General features: G+C 39.6%; 4 protein-coding genes across 8 annotated transcripts; 3 read left to right on the plus strand and 1 right to left on the minus strand.

Annotated features, from left to right (window-relative positions):
- Nucleotides 1-105: 105 nt before the first annotated feature.
- Nucleotides 106-7,936, plus strand: LOC107036890 (SAFB-like transcription modulator). 5 transcript variants are annotated; one of them, XM_015255126.2, is made up of 12 exons: nucleotides 106-457; nucleotides 713-800; nucleotides 1,296-1,453; nucleotides 1,731-2,111; nucleotides 2,322-2,346; nucleotides 3,276-3,429; nucleotides 4,174-4,214; nucleotides 4,481-4,746; nucleotides 4,935-5,845; nucleotides 6,145-6,309; nucleotides 6,513-6,655; nucleotides 6,992-7,936. In XM_015255126.2, the coding sequence occupies exons 1-12, from the start codon at nucleotides 329-331 to the stop codon at nucleotides 7,318-7,320; spliced, it is 2,790 nt and encodes a 929-aa protein (XP_015110612.1). In that variant the 5' UTR covers nucleotides 106-328; the 3' UTR covers nucleotides 7,321-7,936. The 5 variants fall into 5 exon arrangements, with proteins under 5 accessions (XP_015110612.1, XP_015110613.1, XP_015110614.1 ...); XM_015255127.2 differs by having other exon boundaries at nucleotides 6,516-6,655; XM_015255128.2 differs by having other exon boundaries at nucleotides 4,177-4,214.
- A 722-nt stretch (nucleotides 7,937-8,658) lies between these two features.
- LOC107036892 (proclotting enzyme-like) lies at nucleotides 8,659-15,548 on the plus strand. The gene is made up of 7 exons (XM_015255132.1): nucleotides 8,659-8,695; nucleotides 11,175-11,246; nucleotides 11,430-12,036; nucleotides 12,677-12,885; nucleotides 13,421-13,613; nucleotides 13,857-14,134; nucleotides 15,253-15,548. Exons 1-7 carry the CDS (start codon nucleotides 8,659-8,661, stop codon nucleotides 15,546-15,548), a joined length of 1,692 nt encoding a protein of 563 aa, XP_015110618.1.
- Nucleotides 15,549-16,307: 759 nt separating this feature from the next.
- LOC107036902 lies at nucleotides 16,308-17,117 on the plus strand. The gene is made up of 3 exons (XM_015255152.1): nucleotides 16,308-16,408; nucleotides 16,469-16,758; nucleotides 16,824-17,117. The coding sequence occupies exons 1-3, from the start codon at nucleotides 16,381-16,383 to the stop codon at nucleotides 17,085-17,087; spliced, it is 582 nt and encodes a 193-aa protein (XP_015110638.1). The 5' UTR covers nucleotides 16,308-16,380; the 3' UTR covers nucleotides 17,088-17,117.
- On the minus strand, nucleotides 17,113-19,492 carry LOC107036896 (coiled-coil domain-containing protein 149). Its single transcript, XM_015255142.1, has 5 exons — nucleotides 19,183-19,492; nucleotides 18,565-18,805; nucleotides 18,256-18,495; nucleotides 17,803-18,032; nucleotides 17,113-17,732 (listed from the first exon to the last, which is right to left on the minus strand). The coding sequence occupies exons 1-5, from the start codon at nucleotides 19,392-19,394 to the stop codon at nucleotides 17,396-17,398; spliced, it is 1,260 nt and encodes a 419-aa protein (XP_015110628.1). The 5' UTR covers nucleotides 19,395-19,492; the 3' UTR covers nucleotides 17,113-17,395.
- Nucleotides 19,493-19,566: the final 74 nt, after the last annotated feature.

Genomic DNA, 19,566 nt, shown 5'->3' on the forward strand with positions numbered 1-19,566 from the left:
AGTAAATTCCGTAATTTTGAATTTAGCTCCCGAGAAAAATCTGCATGCAGCGCCAACCAATAGAGACCCCGAGAGTGGGGATGAGTGCGCAGAGGTGCACTGCGCGTTCCATGCAAGTCCACGGCGTTCACTTTCCTCTCGCACGGCGATAGCTCTCCAAAAAAACCGACATTACGCGGATAAAATCGTCCTCCGATGCACCAAATCCCCCCGCAAAATCGAGAAGAATTAATCCACTAACCTGCGCCGCACGCATTCAGCCGCGAAAACAGTGTTAACAGTTAAAACTCGGTGCAATCGACCTCACGAGACAAGTGAGCAGTGTTTGATGATAATGGCCGATGCCGAGGGTAAAAAATTGACCGAACTAAGGGTCATAGATCTGAAAACGGAGCTGGAGAGACGGGGACTCGACAAAACCGGAAATAAAGCTGCACTTCTGGAGCGTCTGTCGAAGGTAAAAATCATAATTCCTTGATTATCGAATTTTTGGGAATTTTTGGAGTCCTTTGGGACCTATTCATGGATGCCAATGGCCTTGTGGCTGCCCGGGCGTCGCGTGGTCGACCGGCGCCATTTTAACCCTATTGATTACTCGCATGCTGACACAAACGCTGATTTTCCATCTAATTTCGAGTTCAACGTTGTAATGAACGATTTAGCTGTGTTATTCTTGGGGTGACGAGTCTCACGAGTCTTTCAACGGTTTCAGGCGATTTCTGAGGAGGGAGAGGACCCGGAGGAGTACCTGATTGTTCCCTGTGTTGGAACAAACAAGATAAGCCCTCGGAAAAACAGTGGTACGTAGCTTATTTATGCTCTTGGCTTCTTCGGGTGAATGGGGAGCTTGAGATAATGGGGAAATATTATTTCTGCTCCCATGGATCGGCATCAATCATTAGTTTAGTAATATTATGAGAAGTTGCATTTTACAATAATTAAAATTTACTCATCTTCAATGAAATTTGAAAAATAATATGACAATTAGTAATTTCAATTTTCAGTTGACAAATAAATAAATGTCTCTAAATGTCATGAAAATATTTTAAAATAATGTGGAGTTTTAATATTTAATTGATGATTAATTTAATAATTAAAAAATTGGTGAGTAATGGTAGAAATTGAGTTATTCAAAATTTAACTTTAATTAATATTTATGATTATGCCGATGTCTGAATAACAGTATTATTATTTTCTTTGTGGATTTACATCTGAATCAGATAATGGAACAAACTCACTTAGATTGGTATAGTCCCCTGTTGTTCATCGATTGCATATATTTATTTTGCCTTCAGTTACTGGAACGAACCCTCCGGAAGAGCCCCAAGAGACGCAGGAGAGTAATCATAAAGAGGAGAGCGTTGATAACAGCAAAGATATTGAGGAGATAAAGCGTAGTGAGGAGCCAAAGTCTCTGGTGGCTGAAGTGGAGGCCAAACCATCACCCAAAAACGTAAGTTAAATGTTTTTTTCGGGGAGAGGGGTTAATGGACTTTTCCTAATCTTGAATAACTCGAGACTGCCAGAGTGAAATTGGACGATTTATTTTCATGTTGAAGATATTTTTTCAGAGCTTAAAATGAGCTTTGAGACTCGTTCGAATCGGATCGTCCAATGAGGAGATATTGATGATTTAAGAAGCTCCATTTTACCTCAAATATTCTCATCCTTCGTTTTAATCATAAATTACAGGATTTAAGTTATTAATTTATTCATTAATTAACTTTCAGGAAACCCCAGAGACAGTTGAAGATGAACCATCAGTTGAGGAAGAGGAGAAGGAGGAGGTGAAAGAAGAGCAGAAAGAAGAGCTTAAGGAAGAACAAAAAGAGGAGGAAGAGGAAAAGGAAGTGGAGGAAGTGGAGGTGCAGGAAGAGCCCATGGAGGTACAGTCAGAGGACAAGAAGGAGAGTGTCAAGGAGTCTGAGAAGGTTGAGAGTGTCAAGGAGCCCGAGAAAAAAACAAGCCCTGAGGCTACTCCAATCGCTCCTCCTCCTCCTGCTATTGTACCTGACACCACATCAGCTACTATTGAAGCCAATGGCATCGACAATGAGGATTCCATCAATTTGACCATCGGGGAGGACGAGGAGAACCTCCTAGCCGAGGAGGTACGTCAATTTTTCAATTCCATTAAATTAATTTCCCTTGGGAAATTTTTATTTTTTATTTTTTCTTCTTTTTTACACAATAATTCGCGAAAAACTGGCGAATAATTGAATTGAAGAAATTCCCTCAATTCATTTTTATTAATTTCTCAAGATTAATTTTTTTATTTGTCTCAATAAAGAAATTCTAATGAATTAATCCTTCACTTGCAGACCGAGACGCACGTCAAGCAGAAAGGTAAGTCCTGCCCTCATTTCCACTCCCTTTTTAGAATAAAAACCCTTGAAATAAACCCCCCAAGACCAAAAAAACCGAGAGAATCCCCTCCAGAAAATAACAGAAACGAAATAATCATCGCTGGAGCTCCACCCACGTAAGTAATCTCGAAAAACGAGAGCGTTTGGACTCAAGACCGAGGAGAATCGAGCCTAAATCTCCAGCCTAAACCGCATACGAGTTGAGAAGACTCATCAGCGGATGCCCCGGAACTTACCATTCAAACAAATCAACCATTTTACCGTAAAGTATCTCCAATAATCCGATTAAAAAAAAAAACTCGTGAAGTTGTACCAAAAATCCCAAGTAAGCGAATCCAGACTGGGAGACCTGATCTTCAATTCTGTCAAGTGACGTCATCTCGAGAGAAGCTCCACTGCAGCTCCCGATTCGAAGATGCCGGCTTAATTAAAATTCATTCAAATTCCGTTAAATAGTGTAGATAAAGTGATAGAGCATCGTTGGATCAGTTAGAAAAAAAATAATAATTCATCATTGTCACAACTGCATCGAGAGATCTAAATCGAAAAAAAAAAATTCTTTCCCATTTTTATTTTTCTCCTTAATGTCGAGGCATAAACGAAATGAAAAAACCGATATTTCCAGGCATTATCTCACAGTTTGTCTTTCAGCAAACGAAGTAAAATAATTATTAACGTCTGTAAACACAGCAAGTTGAGCCACTCAGCTCTAATCCACAATTTAGCAGAGGACGATGTGTGTGTGGGGGCGAGAAACCTTTTATTTCAGGCACCAAGATACTACCAACAACTACTCAACCCGATTCGCATTCATCATGGAACCACAAACCTGACCAAACAATTCCTAAAAAAACTATTTATTAAAAAAAAACCAAAACAGTTGGGGATGTTGACGACACTGTACACTAGTTGGCTTGATTGTTCCTGCAGATGGTGGGGGTAAGAAGAGAATTGAAGATAACAGCAAGAAGGGAGATTCCAAAGGTAGCAGAGGTGACACTGGTGGCAAGGACAGCGGATCCAACTCAACCGGGAACAAGAGCAAGGACGATGGAGGCAAGAGGTTGGTCTCACATTGCTAAAAAAAAACAAATATACAGTGCGTCACGTTTATCCATCGAGGCTAAAGTATGTTTAGGGAAATGTATAAAATGTATTTCGATAAAAAAAAAGCGATTGAGCTTCCTGGATTACGCCATCACCTGGATGTAACAGTTCTACGAACCAACGCTTAAACCTGTTTCCCACAAGATTAATACGACAGTTCACACGCAAGATTTCACTTTTATTCTTTCGATTTTTACAATTTTCTTTGGGTTGTTTTGGACATTTTTTTTTGTGGGGATGTTTGAACATTTTGGTGGGTCTGAGGTGCATTCTCAACTCTGGAAAGTATGTCGAGGGCTTGGGGAAATTTTGGCTAGCAAACTTTCGGGATTGGTGGCGGATCAGCAAGTGGATGCAACAGTTGGATCACAACAGGAGGATTTATGGAGGGATCAGCGTGCGGTTTTGGAACGAGATTTGAAGATCATGAAGAGAGAAGATTGAAGATTTTGCTACGGTGGATTTACGCGACAAGCTGCTCCAGTGGGGTTGATGGGGGCAGGGGAGAAAGGATTGCTAGCCAATTTTGGAGACTCGACGTAGTTCCAGGGGTTGTTTTGAGCCTCGTAGAGTCCATTAATGGTTTGTTGGGGATGTGGGCGGTGCGGTATTCTTAGACAAAAATCTATTGAATTATTTTTTACGGAGATTAGTTTGAGGAGGGAATTTGGATTTGATTTTAATATTGTGTTGTTTACAGCAGTGAATCTAGTAACAAGGGACAGAAGAGAGATGATAAGGGTGAGTTCAGTTATTTATTTGTATTATTAAAACCCCAATAATTAAAAAAATATTCAACAGAAAAAATTTAAAAATTCTAGAGACGAGTGATATTAAAGAATAGAAATTATTTCCGTAGTTGAAGTAATGAAACGTCATAAGTTCAGTGATTTTTCCATCTTCACTTAGAATCACTTGTTTCTGAGAAATCATGTAATTATTTATGAAAACTACTGTTTGCATTTGAGGGTTCAGTGTTGAATTTTATATTTTTCTCGTCGATACAGACAAGAAAACTGCTAGCAGTTCTGCGAACGCAGGCAGCCGAAACTTATGGGTGTCTGGGTTATCCTCGACAACTCGTGCCACTGACTTGAAGCAGATATTCTCGAAATATGGAAAAGTTATCGGTGCCAAAGTCGTGACTAATGCGAGAACTCCAGGTGCCAGGTGTTACGGTTACGTCACGATGTCCACGAGTGAGGATGCAGCCAAGTGCATCCAACATCTGCATCGAACTGAGCTGCATGGACGTGTGATTTCAGTTGAGAAGGTAAATTTCTCCTCTTCAATTAATTTGTTCAGGCGTCAAGTGAAAAGAGAACATTCAAATGGGACTATTTCTTGAATTATGATACAATAATGAGGATTTCGTCTGAAATTAAACCTGGAATGGGGTAAAATGACCATAAAACGTCTCAATAATTTCTCCAATTACGTAAATTCTTCTTATTGAATTAGGCTAAAGGGGACTCCCAGCAGGGCCACATGCGCAAACGTGAGTCGACAAACGGCAAGCCCGAGAAGAAAGACGAAAAGGAGAAGCCCAAAGACTCCCACCACGATTCCACCTCCGATAAGAAGGAGAAAACCGAGAAAAAAGAGACTGAAGACAAGTCTGGTGACAAGTCTCCCAAGAAAACCGACGACAAGTCCCACTCGGACGACAAGAAACCCGAAGCCACCGAGAAGAAGGAGGAGGGGAAGGACGGTGACGCGAGATCGACTAAATCAACGAGTAAAAAGCCCGAGGGTGAGCGTAAACGCGACGACAAACGCGCTCGTCCAGCCGATGGTCATCGTGCCTCGAGGTCTCGCAGTCGTGAGAGGCGACGAAAGGACGACGTCTTGACGTTCGCAAAGATCAGGGAGGAGAGGGAGAGGCAGCGTCTTCGGGATCGTGAGCGTCTGCTTCGAGAGGAGGAGCGTCGACGTCGGGAGGACATGGAACGTCAACGGGAGATCGAACGCAGGCAGAGGGAGGAGGCAGCTCGGTTAGAGCGTGAGAGGGAGAAGCTCAGGAGGGAGAGGGAGAAGATCGAGCAGGAGAAGGCGGAGCTGCTCAGGCTCGAGCGGGAGAGGCAGAAGCAGGAGCGAGAGAAGCTCGAGAGGGAGAGGCTCGAGCTCAAGAGGCAGCAGATGAGGCTTGAGGAGAGCAGGAGGGTGCCTCCGCCCCCTGCCATCAAGAGGTCCTCCAGTGACAGGAGGGACATCAGGGAAATGTATGCTGAACCTGAGAGGAAACGATTGACCACTGAGCACAGCAGGAGGCACAGCCCCGAGAGGGTCTCCGATAGGAGGACTGAAATCCTTGATCGCGTCTCGGATAGGAGGATCGATGGGTCACCTTCCGGGAGATATGACTCCACTAGGTACTTTTTTCAGGGGTTTCAATGAATAGATTTTTCGTTTTTCAGATTTTTTGGGGAATTTTCCAGCTAATGATTTTTTTTTACTATAATACATTTTATTCTTCAATTTCTTGGGCAGGGATGTACGTACTCGTGAATCATAATTACCGTTAATGGTCGTCCCTGTTCTTGAGATGCAATTAAATATTTCATTATTTGGCGATTTACTGTTGACTTTAAATTTAAAAAATCGTAGAAGATTCGTGAGAAACGTAATGCTCCGCTGAAATATTAATTGTGTACTATTTTATGATTTTCAGATCAACTCAAGATCTGACATTGAAAAAACGTGGAAGTGAGTTTTCATCGCGTAGCAGTCGTCCAGAAACATTCACTGATGTGTCTCGAGGGAGAGAGGTCATTGTACGACGTGAGACTCTACCAACTGCAACGTCAACAATTGATCCACGTCAGGTGAAAGAGAGGTGAATAAACCATGATTTAACATTTTTTTATTCTAAAATTGATGATCCCAATGTCTGGGCAGGAGGATCCCATTCATCGTAGAGTCATTTGTCAATATGAGAAGGAAATTATTCTCTATTTTCCATCTCGTTGAGCCTCTAATTTGTTATTTCACTCATGGACAATTGAATTAACAATTTTTCCTGGCATTTGTCATGTTTAGCAGATACGAAAGACCCAGCAGCACATCTTATGGACGCAGCGAGCGTGAAGTGCGACGTAACGATGCAGATAATCACAGAAGCTCTAGAGACTCTAGTCGCTACAGTGACAGCTCAAAACCACCGGGCTCAAGCTCACAAGGACGTAAGTTATCTTCATAGCCCCTATAATTCTAGTTAATTAATTTCCACATGATCATAACATTCAATATTTTTCAATTCCCTCTACGAATGATAAAATGAGAGAATCGCTCAAAATCCTCGACGGCGACATTACTTAGTCTCATTTTATCATTCGCAAAATGAATTTTAACTCATAAAATAATAATTGATTACTTCATTTCTAGAGAAATAAAATTTATAATCCCAAATTATTCAATAGAAGTGAAGTAATCAATTATTTTAATTATTCCAAACCAACTTCACTGCAAAACTGGACTAATCAATTTTTTTTACTCAAAGAAAAAATTAAATTTTCTAGGTGACAGCCGTTACAGCGAGAGCAGCAGGACCCCCAGTGGATGGCACGGGGGTGCACCGTCCTCAAAGTCCTTCAACGCAGTCTCCAGCAGTGGTAGCCAACGAAGTGACGTGAGGAATGAGCCATCGAGTTGGAGTAATCGTTCATCAGAGGGTGTCAACAGATGGGTTTCCAGCAGCTCTGGAAATACTCTGAGACATCCAGGACCACCAATTGGCTACCAGGGAGGGCCAATTCAGTCCATGGGAATCACAGCACCAGGCACAACTCCCTCTAACGAACGCTTTGACCCGTACAAGTATTCCATGCCCAGTTTGAGAAAGTATTAATCGTAAAAAAGTGGAACTAATTAGTTGATTTTTTTTGGATTAATACGTATTCAGTAAGCGTACGTATTTGTACAGTCTGGTGTTTATTTTCACAGCAGTTATTTTTTTCTTTTCTCATTAATTTTTCTTTTCTCGATGACTTTATGTATATTTGTTTATAGAATTTATGAATCGTGCGCACTTGAACGAAAATTACAGCTAAAATAGGAGAGTTACATAAGAGTAATTCACTTTTTGTGGGTTTTTGTCACTCGGTTTAAGTAGTGAGAAGAGAGACAATTAATTGATGACGCATAATCAGAGAATCAGGTCAATGTTTAGTTGCACGATTAGAAATTATCATTTTTTCGTTATTTTTCGACTCGTGCTAACGATTCATTATCACAATATTTTTAAATAGTTCATTTTCCAATGATTTTTATTAATCATAAAACCAAGTCTGGGATTATAATGATTACGTCACTAATGATTAAGATACGAAAATTTGAGTGAATTCATATGATATTGAACGTAGTAAGAGAACAGTGTTTATATCTGTAACGTTTAATCTCTAATTGCTAGAATTTAATTATCGAAATAAATTGACATTTAAGATGCAGAATGTTTTCTTGTAAAATTATTTTTAAAATTCATTTTCCCTCAGATAATTTCATAGAAATAATTTGTATTGCCGATCGGATTTACGATAACGAAACGTGTTAATGAATGATGTTATCATGCCAAACAGTCACACCCTGTTCCATTCCAAAAACCTCAAAAGCTGATGTTATCAGTCCTTAAACTGGAGAAATTTCGTTGAAATGTTGACACTGGATTGCATTCGAGGCTGAATCCCAACGTGGCATTCTCGTAACGAATCATCGGACACTGAAGTGTTTATCATGATTTTTTTCCTTTTTTTTATTCAAAAGTAACAGGTGGGGAATGAAACCACTTTCCCTTGGATGTGGGGACGGGGCGTGAGGGATGGCGCCTCAAGAAAAAATGAACCAAGAGGAAAGGAGAGAGAGTAAACTTCTTCGTTGGGTGGTAAGTATGTCGAGGTCTTTTCACGGACAGTCGTGTTGTAGTCAGGACTGTCCCTGCGACTACCAACAACTCTACGCACTTCCTATTCGATTTTTGCCGGCTCAACACCAAAACAAGGAGTTTAAAAGCCGGAGGGAATCCTGTTTCTCGAGATTTCTTTACGATTTTTCACTCCTGGGGGGACAGAAGTTTTGTTGAGGGGGAAAATAGTGGTTTTTTTTTCTGCTGAGTTATTCAGTTGGATTTTTCTCGTGTGAATACGTTGAGTGGTGATATTCTTCCTGAAATTGTAATGCTAGTGGATAAATAATGCAGTTTACACTGAGGATGTCTTCATGGGTGCTGGGTAAGTACTCTGTCATCAAGGGGCTCAAGAGCGACACGTGGGAATTGCCAGGGGACGATTGTCACAATACTTTTCTTCCTCATGTTCGTGGAAATTCACAATTTGAAAAAAAATGAGAAGACGAGTGAAGAAAACATTCCGAGAGTATTCTAATGCATCTGGAAGAGGTGATTTCTGCCGCAAAATAATTTGCAACTGATTAATCAAATCAAAATAATTTGCAAAATATTTAGTTTTTTTTTTTAATTTGCTTTCTCGAAATGTTTTATTGCATTATCAGTTCTCATACTGGTGAACGAAAATTAATCGAAGCTGTTATGTTTCCAATTAAGAAGAGCTTCGGGAAAATAATCATTGGCAAAATTGAAGATGAAGTTGATATCTGGGTTATTCGGTTCAGTAACAGGGTATACAACCACCAAGACGTGAAAGAAGAAATCCAGAGTTTTCGTTCCGGCCATCGAGTGCTTCTCATTTCTTTGGATATTATATTTTTTTCTCTCTCCTCTCACATTGTGCCGCCGGATTTCTTCCTTTGTTAACGTTCGCACGCGCCATAAAGACGAATCATTTTGATTCTGAATCGTATCTCTTCCTTTAATTGAGTGGAACGCCCACGCCCCGGTATTTATGCCCGACACTAGAGAGCTATTCAGGTCATATCCACGGGAATTTCATTCATTCGACATTCGCTGAATATTGGGGTTTTTATTGTCATTGATGATCATTTTGAAAATTACTTTCACTCGATTTTTTTCGGGGAAAAATATTAAAAAATGCGGAATAACGAAAAGATGAGCAATCAATTAATTAGAGACAGTATAAACAAAGTGGAATAACAATTTTGGTTTTTTAAAATCCGCATTAAACTTTCACCCGCATTTTCATTAACGTAAAATGAAATTATGAGTTTTGAAGCGGAAATGAAAAAAGAAGAAAAAATCAAAATGTGAATGGGAGGAACGGAAAGAGAAAATAAAATCAAATTGACTTTTGTATTTTTTTTTGAATGGGCATAAAACTTTCACCCACATCCGCACATGAATATTGTCCAAACTCTCGTTGTTTATCTTTGTCATCCCCGAGTGACAATTGCGGATGCCAACATTCTCCTCTTTAACCCACTTCAAGGACGTTTAAAGACGATAGCCCCATTAAATAATTTTTTGTTCGAAGGGTCGAGAATGTTTTGCATTTTTTCATTTCGAATGTCTCATGATTTAGGATATCCAAGCACTTTGGCAATTTTTTTAACATCAGAGCTTTCATTTAAACCCTATTTGACTCTTTTCCAAAAATTTCACAATGATTTTATTATTTAAACATAAAAAAAACATTTTAAACATTTTAAAAATCTGAAAAAAATTAGAAAGCTCACTTTTCGAAAATTGCGAGCATTTTTTATAATTAATTTATAAACAAACAATTTTCCAACCGATTATGACATCGATTTCGTATTTAAACAATTTCAATTATTTACTTATAACCAACAAGTGTTTAAAAAATTTCGCCGAATAACGCCGAATATTCCTGGTTTTTCCAAATTTTCCTCACCCAATTGAATTGAAAAATTTAATGATTGAAAATGTTTGAATTCGGTGTGGTCCGTACCAAACTGTAAAATCCACTTGTATATCCTTAATGACCCCTCGAAATTAGTCTCGAAGACCGAGGTTTCCGTCGACCTCCTCCATCACATCTCTCCTCACTCGCATTAGCCTTTATTTCGGGAGATGGACAGCCACATGATGTATACAGACCATTCAGCTAGACGGTGAATCAGAGTTCGTGGTGTATGGGAAGAAAGGCACACTTTCACGGCCGGGGTAACTTTCACCGTCGATGGAGCCTCATAGGCCTCGTAATGGGAATCGAAAAATCCTGTTTCCTACCTCTGTGACACGCACGTCACTCCATCAGTCTAATTTTCGGATTTTTTTCCGCTGCTCTTACACTCGAGTTTTTTTTTCTGAGAGGGGGACTCATTTCGGGAATGCTAATTGGCCTAGGCTCATTGTTCCGGGGGCCCTGAGTCGAATTAGACGCGTGATAGGAATACATGCGGGAGAAATTTCATATGAATTAATTTTCAACTAGAAAAACTATCCTAGAAAGACGAGGAATTTCATTTCTGTTACCTAAACAGTTCACATTTCACTGAACCGTATTTTTCATTTACGAATGATAGACTCCCCCCGCCAATAATTAACGAAAAAGGTCAAAATTAGTGGGCTATACCCCGAATTAATTCCGGAGCTGGTTCCAGCAATACCTAACGATGAAAGTTGATTCGGATCTTCCAAGAAAAATGGAAAGCCCGGATCTTCAAGCCACGCGGTGTTATATCACTCATTACGCAATTGGGGATTTCCGATTTGAATTTTCATGCTGGTGTCACCTTCGATGGAGACCCACTTTACTTATCATTGTAATGAGTGACGACACCACATTGATTATTATTTTTATCTCATCGTTCCAGGAATTTTTGTCGCTTTTTTATCGACACTGGGGGCTTGGTCCTATGAGGAGTATCCGCAGTATCTTCATCCTCGTGAGTTTAAAATTATTGGAGAGCATATGAACAATTATTATTACCGTTACTGTTATTATTATTAATTATTTATTTATTTACTTTAATAGTGATAAATAAATAAATCAATGAATCTTGCGAGAATCCTCACCTCTCGATCGAGATTTTGGATGTTAAAAAATTTAAAAAAAATGTGTAAAATAGGATATGGAGGTCGACCCCAACAGTCGCACTACTCCCTGACGAGGAGATGGAGTGACTCCTGGGGTGACGGACCCCGAAGGAGTCCCCTGTACCGCCGAGACACGGAGGAGCCCTCGAAAATGCAATACACAAGACTAGTCCGGCAATCGGAGCCCAAGTCGGACCCCCTGATGACCATCAGCGAGACCCTGGGGGCCCTGAATACGGTGGGGAGCTACATAGTGAACATGACGAGGGGAGTCGACTCCGAGAGCCCCCCCAAGGAGCTCCCGTCCGCCATCTACACGATTTCGAAGAATATTCTCGGGAGAAACGTCACCGACAGCATCGCACCTCTGGTGCGGGGGGTGACGCTGCCCCTGAGGCCTGCGGCGACCCCAGAGGCCCAGGGCACGACCCCGGTGGAGACTGTGGTCAACAGGGACAAGGAGGCTGCCTCCTCGACCTGCACGACCTCCGAGGGGGCACCCGGCAAGTGCCAGGACTTGAGTAATTGCCCTCAACTGCTTTTGGATCTCACGAAGTTGAGGCAGTCGCTGTGTTTCAAGAGCTTGTTTGTCCCCGGGGTCTGTTGCCCTGTTGACAAGGCCGATGGGGCTAATTTGAGGTATATTCTACGATATCTTCGGTTTTTATTTCTCATTTTAAATGTCTCTGGAGCGTCTGCCCTCAGTAGAATTTTTCTACTGAATTGAATGAGCAAGAAACGCAGGGAGAATTATAATTCAATTGGAATTTCCTTCGATTTTGCGGAGATTAGGGAAAATAAAAATTAATAAATTAATTCATTGTTAAGCGAGAATAAAAAGGAATTGAGAGGAGAAATATCCTAATTTATGGAACGACAATTAATTAACTCGGACGAACAGGTGCCTAAACGTCTTAATTCATGTTTGAAATGAAGACGTTATGAAGTGGTTTTTAGAGTCTGAAAAATGTCTACAAAAGTTGTGTGAACTTCAAACATTCGTTTTTGTTGTGCACAGCAAAAACGCCTTCAACTCCTTTAGAATTATATTAATTAATTTTATCAATTGTCTTATCAATTTTATGAATCAACTGATTTTTTATTGTAAATATCCCTGGAACGTCCGCGAAAAAAAGCAAGGAAAATCATAACTCGATTGGAATTTTCTTCAATTATGTTATCCGTAATTAAAGCCCCTCGTGTGATGCATGAATACATCTAGTAATCGTCAACTTTCTATGGTTAGATATAGAAATTTAATTGACGATAAAACTTGTAGCCCAGAGACGGGTTCATCGGTCAGTGAAAGTGGACGTCCCCCGAGGCCCCAGCGTCCACTCAAGCCGGTGACACCGCGGCCAATTCCTCTCTATCCGATAGCCACTTCCACCGTTAGCACCGTGCTCAAGCCACTTCCGGTAGGAAATGGCTCGAATGGTTTCGAGGGAGTTGACAGCATCGAGAATAATTTCATTCAAGACGACGAAGGCAAGCGAATAAACTGACTCTACGCTTCGTATTTAAGAATGTCCAAGTACTTTGACTATTTTTTTCCAGTAGAAAATGATTTTATTAAAACCATTGTACAACTGGTAAAATTTCATTGATTAACAAATTTTTTAATTAATTAAAAAAATTATTAAAAATGGTAAAAACTGCAATTTTTGAAAATAACGAGCATTATTCATGAATAATTAATAAACAATGAATTTTTCACGATAAAAATAATTTCTTCGGAATCGTAACAAATTTATTCATATTCAGAATTTTATCAGAAAACGATTTCATGCCTAAAAAAATTAGGTTTCCAAAAGTTTAAACAATTTTAATTATTTATTTGTAAACAACGAATGTTGGAAAAAATAATAATTCTGTGGAAACTTTCTCACCCGATTTAATTGACAAATTTGATGATTGAAAATGGTTGAATGTACAGAGTGGTCTGTACCGAACTGTGAAAAATACTTGGATGTCCTTAATGAATGTTCTCTATTTAATCAATGTTTTCTCAACGATCCGGAAGAATGTGGAGTCAGGAATGCTGGAAAATTTCGAGTGGTCGGGGGAGAGGAGGCGCTTCCGGGACGTTGGCCCTGGATGGCAGCGATTTTTCTCAGGGGAACTAGGAAAACTGAATTCTGGTGTGGAGGCTCTCTTATAGGGCCTCGGCATATACTGACGGCTGCGCATTGCACTAGAGATATGCGACAAAGACCGTAAGAAAATTTAAAAAATCTCAAAAATACTCCCAAATTGACGATATGATTTTATTATTTTTATGATTCAATTATTCCTGTTTTTTATTTTCTCAAAATTCGATAATTTCAGACGAATAAGAAAACGAAAATGCAGAATCAATAAGAATTTCTCCGTATTATTAAATTAATTATTAATTATTCTTATTTAATAAATCATTAATTGTCCTTTCATGAAGAAATTTACGACGTAAAAAATTTTAGCTTTGCAGCTCGTCAATTTACAGTACGTCTCGGTGACATTGACCTTGAGCGTGACGACGAGCCGTCATCCCCGGAGACATACGAAGTGAGGGCAGTTCACGCACACAATAAATTCTCACGAGTTGGTTACTACAACGACATTGCCATACTGGAGTTAAGTAGATCCGTGAGAAAAACCCCTTACGTCAGACCAATTTGCCTGCCTCAGGGTCGTTACCTCTCGGAAGTTTTCGCGGGTACGAGACCCACAGTTGTCGGCTGGGGAACGACCTACTACGGTAATTACTGATTCCCCAATTTATAATTTTCATTTTTTGAGGAGATGGATTTAATGCCTGTTTTTGGTGGAATTTTCCCAGCTTTCAGAGTCACTCGATATCTCTGAAATTAATGGACCCGCAATAGCATCATCATTGCACTTCTTTCGGTCGATTGAGGCCCATTTTTATTTCCTTTTTATCGCTCTTAAATTATTTTCGAGGTATCGTTCAAGTGAAACGTAAATTATGTCGTTTATGAGAGCATTAAAGCGAAAGAGTTTTTACGCTTCACTTTCATTAACACATTTTATGAACATTTTTAAGAACCCTTGTTTCCATAGATCTCTCATTTACTACTGTTCAATAAAAAATTTAAATCATTTTTTTGCCTTCCACTTTTAACCAATAAATTCTTTATTTGGATGAGGGCAACTATTCAACTATTTTTCATATCTGAGAGACGAATGCAGTGTGGAAAATATTTTTATAATATCGCTCCCAATGTTCCTTTATCTCTCCCGGAACCAGAGAAACCGTAACACAACACATCTTTTCACTTACCTCAATTGAACTCCCTCATTTTCTTTTTATTGCTCTTAAGGATATCCAAGAACTTTAGCTGTTTTTTCTCCAGTGAAATGCTCTTCTATTTTTTAAATTTAAATCTCGATATTGAACCGTTTAACAACATTTTAAGAAATTTTAAAACATTAAAAATTTCACTCTTAGAGGAAGATTGATGAAATAATTAAAAAATTGCAATTTGTGAAAATTACGAGCATTTCAATTGACATCTGTAAATAATTTATAAACAATCAATTTCATACCATAAAAATCATTCATTCGGAATGTTAAATCGATTCCATTTCCATTCAATTTTTTATTGCTTGAAAGAATAATAATTCTGTGCAAAATGTACAGAATATTCACGATTGTTTTCAAATTTTTCTCACGCAATTTAATTGACAACTGTAAAAGATACTTGGATATCCTTAAAATTATCTCGTGCTTCACCCAAGCATAAATAAACCCGATCAGCCCCTTTCCTTCGCCTTTCGACGACTGTGTGATTCCCCCCCCCCCTGGTCCCAGCGACCTGAATGGACTCGAAAAACATTTTTGGTAATTTTCCGCAGGGGGAAAGGAGAGCACCGTGCAGAGGCAGGCAGTGCTCCCGGTCTGGAGGAACGAGGACTGCAATGCAGCATACTTTCAGCCGATAACTGGCAATTTTCTGTGCGCTGGCTACAGCCAGGGTGGCAAGGACGCGTGCCAGGGCGACTCCGGGGGGCCACTCATGCTTCGGGCCGAGGGGAAGTGGATGCAGATTGGAATCGTTTCTTTTGGGAACAAATGCGGCGAGCCCGGGTACCCGGGGGTCTATACCAGAGTCACTTCGTATGCTGATTGGATCAAAACTAACGTGAATTAATTTTTTTATTCATTTTCGGAATTTTTGCTCTCATCGAAATTTTTATTTTCAATTGACCAAAAGCTCCGAAGTCTTCAATAATTCTTTTATCAATTCCGGTGATTCCAGAACAGTGGAAAAATGATGATTAATTAATGAACAATTTTATGAATGAGGAATTATTATTTATGTCAATAACTTATTTCAAAGAACTAAATTTCATTTTTTATCTGAATGTTGGGAAGAACATTAGGAAATTCTCCATTCTTCATGTTTAAAATTACTAAATTGACTTGAATTTCTCGAAAACGTGGAGAGGGAACATTTGTTCGTGAATGAGTATAACATTTAGATTTCTCCAGTCTCTGAAACAGGGACACGATTCAATGAATTATATTCCTGCCCACGGGCTACTTAAGTGGAACAGAGCAGATCCATTGTGAGAATTGAATTGTTCTCCGCTTGAGTTGTTTTTTAATACGAAAATTAGAGGAGTGGGAACTGTATTCTGACTCTGCTCTGTATCGCTCGATGTGGACTTTCAAGCTATTGAGAACGCGATTTTTCGTTATTTTCTGTACATAATATTTGCGATTTTCAAGCAGTCATGGCCGAGTACACTATATTAATAAGTTATTTAAATGTATTATAATGTGAAATCTGTACATTGTGTGATATCAATAAAATTCGTGGAGTTAGAAACAATTGAATGGGAATTATTATTTAGTGACGTTTGGGTTGACTTCAAAATTATCAAGTTTTATTGTCGATTATGGAAAATGTTCAGAAAAATAGGGGAGGGAAGAAGGTGGAGAGTGTCTCGGCAGAGAATTTAAAAAAAATTATCAAAGAGATGATAAAAAAGGCTCTAGATGACAATGGTCTGATCTATTCAATTTTATCATTAAAAAAACGTAAATATCAATATTTTCGTCATGCAGATCACCTAGTGAAGCTCCACAAGAGGGTCTGCGAGGAGTGGTCCTCACTCCTGAACAAAAACCCCCAAAAACCTCCAGTGGAGGCGCCTCAGTCGAAGAATAAATCCCCAATGACAGTGAACGCCCGCAAAAAAATCGAAAAACCCGAATTAAAAAATGAAACTTCCTCCAGTTCCTCCAAGACCTCCAGGAAAATCATCCAAAGGGATCACGAAAATCGACAGAAGGTTCACAAACTAACTCGCCCTAAACAGGAAGACGGCACGAAGAAGAAAATAAAAGAGGAAGAGGTACTTTAACCACTCTTATTACACTTTAATTCCTCATGATTACGAAAACCCCGGGGTATGATTAGGAGAACGCACGGTGGAGGAGGGAGAGGGCGTGGGAATTCTACCATCAGCAGAAGAGAGTCCAGAAGGGCTGGAAGATGCGCAAGAACTGGGAATTGAATTCTTGGCTGAATCAGCTGGACTCGGTGCTCCATCAGAAGTACCTGAGGGAGCACAGGCACCAGGTGCAGTCTTTTTACTGCCAACCGACGTATTATGGGACAGATATTCCGGACGCTTTGCACCAGCAGTGTATGCAGTATAGATTCATCAATTCAAGCCATTAAAACTATTATTTGCAAGTTAAAGAGATTATTTTGAACAGTGAATTCTTGTATTTACATCGAATACATAATCAACCATGATTATTAAAAAGTTGATTGAATGTGTAAATGATTTTACTTAATAATAATCAGATCAGAAAAATTGAGAAAAATTCTTCGAGTTGAAAGTTCTAGAGAGTTTTGTTTTTTGTTCGTAGAGACTAGATAATAACTTTGGTAATAGGAATGATTCGCAGGCAAAAATAAACCCGGTGCAACTGAGGGAAGATCAAAAGAAATACGAGAGGAGAAAATAAAGAAATTAAAAATCCTCACGATTTATCTCTCTCGTTCTCCTTCAGGTTGAGTAACGCCTTCTGTACAAGTGCTTCTAAATTCTGAGGCAGCCCCAGTTGTATTTTCCTCGACGGAGTGTCACTCTGTGACTTCGAGGGGAGAGATTCAGTGTCCAATAATTCATTGATCTCCAGTCCCTCCCCATTCTTCTCGATATTTTCTTCCAGAGCCTTCTCTTCGTAATTTTGGGGACCGGCGTCTTCAAGATTATCCTCAAGAGCATCAACGTCAACCCCAGCATATCCCTCGAGTAACTTCGCAGTGGGAGAGGGAACTGCAGTGTCCAGTTCACAAATTCTCACTGCTAAAATTCTAGAAATTGAAAAAATTTCAATTTCAATTTAACAACACTCACATCTCAATTTAATCAAGGGCTACTCACTTGTTGGCTTTCTTCTGATGTGCGAGGGCCAGGGTTTTGTCATTCAGAGCTTCCAGCAGGGCAGAACACAGACAACGCAGGTCGGAGATGGCTGCTGTTGATTTATGGGAGGGGATGCTTGCTCCTTGCTGCAGCAACTGTTCAACTTGTTTCAGAGTCATTATCTTACCAGCAGCACCATTGCCCCCCAATTTGATGGTTCCCTTCACTCTTTTGCTGTCGAGCATTCCCTGTAAATAAAAAAATATCAAACTCATCTTTATTTCTCAATTTTATTCTGTTAAAATTAATTGTGAAATACTGAAACGTTCAATTGAATGCGAGAATTCTTCAAATCATTCACTCAAATTATTCAAATTATTGAATTAATTTACTGAATAAAATGTTTCCCATGTAGAATGACCAAATTTCAATGTTAGAAATAATTAATTTGTCTAAGAATAATAAAAATACCTTGTATTTTGATAATGACTGTCTTGCCAGTTCCTTCTCCTCCAGAACCTGCTGCAGACGATTCTGCAGATATCTATTTTCGTTTATGAGAGAATCCAAGTCCATCGGTTGTGTAGCACTAAGTGCTCTCGATAACTCGTGATTCAATCGATGGGACTTGCACTTGAAGGCATCTCTCTCAGTCTCCAGCTCTAGTTTCTCATCCAAAACTGATTGCAAGTCTGCCTGCAGTTGAGTGCACTAAAAATGGAGATCAAAGCCCTAGTTTTATTTGATTTTCACTGGAAATTCCTTATTTTCGTAATTCACCTTGACATTCAGCTTTTCCAACTGCTCAATCATCTCTTCTCGTTCGTGAACGGCTGGAGCCAGCTGGGAATTATTCTGCTCGATATTCGAGTGATTACTTCTCCTTAGAACCTTGATGTCACCCTGGGCATCTCCCAGCTTTTGTCTGAGGGTTTCCACCTGGAGTTTCAGGCATTTGTTCTGCTCTCGCAGCTCTGTCACGAGGTCCATCATTTTGTAGTCTCCATCTAGACTATATTTTCTGAAAAATTCATTGAAAAATGGGAGAATTAATTTGTGGAAATGGGAAAATTCGAAAGCAGCGAGAGAATTTTTTTTCACACGACACAGGAGAATGGGGTAAAATGGACTCTTTTTACATTTTTTCAAATGCTAATGACTCACTGAATTGTTGATGAAATGGAATAATTTTTTTTTTCAATAAAAAGTACAGTTCTTCCTCTTTGTGATGAGCCCAGACTGAGCTCAATTGATAAATATGAATCACGAATATTAAAAAGAAAGTCAAAAGTGTCCATTTGACCACATTTCATCATTTGAAAGCTCATTTCACTTCCAAAAAAAATTTTTGGAGCAACAGAATAATCTCAGAATAATCTCAACAAGTGGCTTCCACACCTGAGTTCCTTGGAGTCATTGACCTGCCTCTTGTAGCACCAGAACCTCTCCTGAATCTGCTCGGCCATCATCTTGAACTGATCCCTCTGACTCCTGCACTGCTCCAGCTCCTGGCTGAGGACAACCAGAGCCTCCGACTTCAACTCCAGCTTCTTCCTCATGACCTCAGGTGCCTCACCCTCAGCCCCCTTCACCGCCAAAGTCCCCGCCATCCCCAGCACAATTAAAAACTCCAATTACCCCAACGAAATCCATAAACAATCAACAAACATCTTGTCCTCTTCGTCGAGGTTAAAACCCCTTCAATACCCAGATCCGATCAATTAGCCCCTCATGTATAGATATTCCAAATTTTTATTTTTTTCCTCATTGAAGTAGTTTTGA

This window comes from Diachasma alloeum, unplaced genomic scaffold (genome assembly GCF_001412515.2).
Source record: "Diachasma alloeum isolate Michigan unplaced genomic scaffold, Dall2.0 Dall_scaffold_00212, whole genome shotgun sequence".
NCBI lineage: Eukaryota > Metazoa > Arthropoda > Insecta > Hymenoptera > Braconidae > Diachasma > Diachasma alloeum.

Excerpts from the sequence above, each read along its gene's own strand:
- LOC107036890 (XM_015255126.2), top strand. The coding sequence starts at position 329 with ATGATAATGGCCGATGCCGAGGGTAAAAAATTGACCGAACTAAGGGTC. Across the intron at positions 2,347-3,275 it reads GACGCACGTCAAGCAGAAAG|TTGGCTTGATTGTTCCTGCA; the intron begins GTAAGTCCTGCC and ends ACTGTACACTAG. Across the intron at positions 3,430-4,173 it reads AAGGACGATGGAGGCAAGAG|CAGTGAATCTAGTAACAAGG; the intron begins GTTGGTCTCACA and ends TGTTGTTTACAG.
- LOC107036892 (XM_015255132.1), top strand. The coding sequence starts at position 8,659 with ATGCAGTTTACACTGAGGATGTCTTCATGGGTGCTGG. Across the intron at positions 11,247-11,429 it reads TCCGCAGTATCTTCATCCTC|GATATGGAGGTCGACCCCAA; the intron begins GTGAGTTTAAAA and ends TGTGTAAAATAG. Across the intron at positions 12,037-12,676 it reads GCCGATGGGGCTAATTTGAG|CCCAGAGACGGGTTCATCGG; the intron begins GTATATTCTACG and ends TAAAACTTGTAG.
- LOC107036902 (XM_015255152.1), top strand. The coding sequence starts at position 16,381 with ATGATAAAAAAGGCTCTAGATGACAATG. Across the intron at positions 16,409-16,468 it reads AAAGGCTCTAGATGACAATG|ATCACCTAGTGAAGCTCCAC; the intron begins GTCTGATCTATT and ends TTCGTCATGCAG. Across the intron at positions 16,759-16,823 it reads AGAAAATAAAAGAGGAAGAG|GAGAACGCACGGTGGAGGAG; the intron begins GTACTTTAACCA and ends GGGTATGATTAG.
- LOC107036896 (XM_015255142.1), bottom strand. The coding sequence starts at position 19,394 with ATGGCGGGGACTTTGGCGGTGAAGGGGGCTGAGGGTGAGGCACCTGAG. Across the intron at positions 18,496-18,564 it reads TGGAAAAGCTGAATGTCAAG|TGCACTCAACTGCAGGCAGA; the intron begins GTGAATTACGAA and ends CTCCATTTTTAG. Across the intron at positions 17,733-17,802 it reads CATCAGAAGAAAGCCAACAA|AATTTTAGCAGTGAGAATTT; the intron begins GTGAGTAGCCCT and ends TTCAATTTCTAG.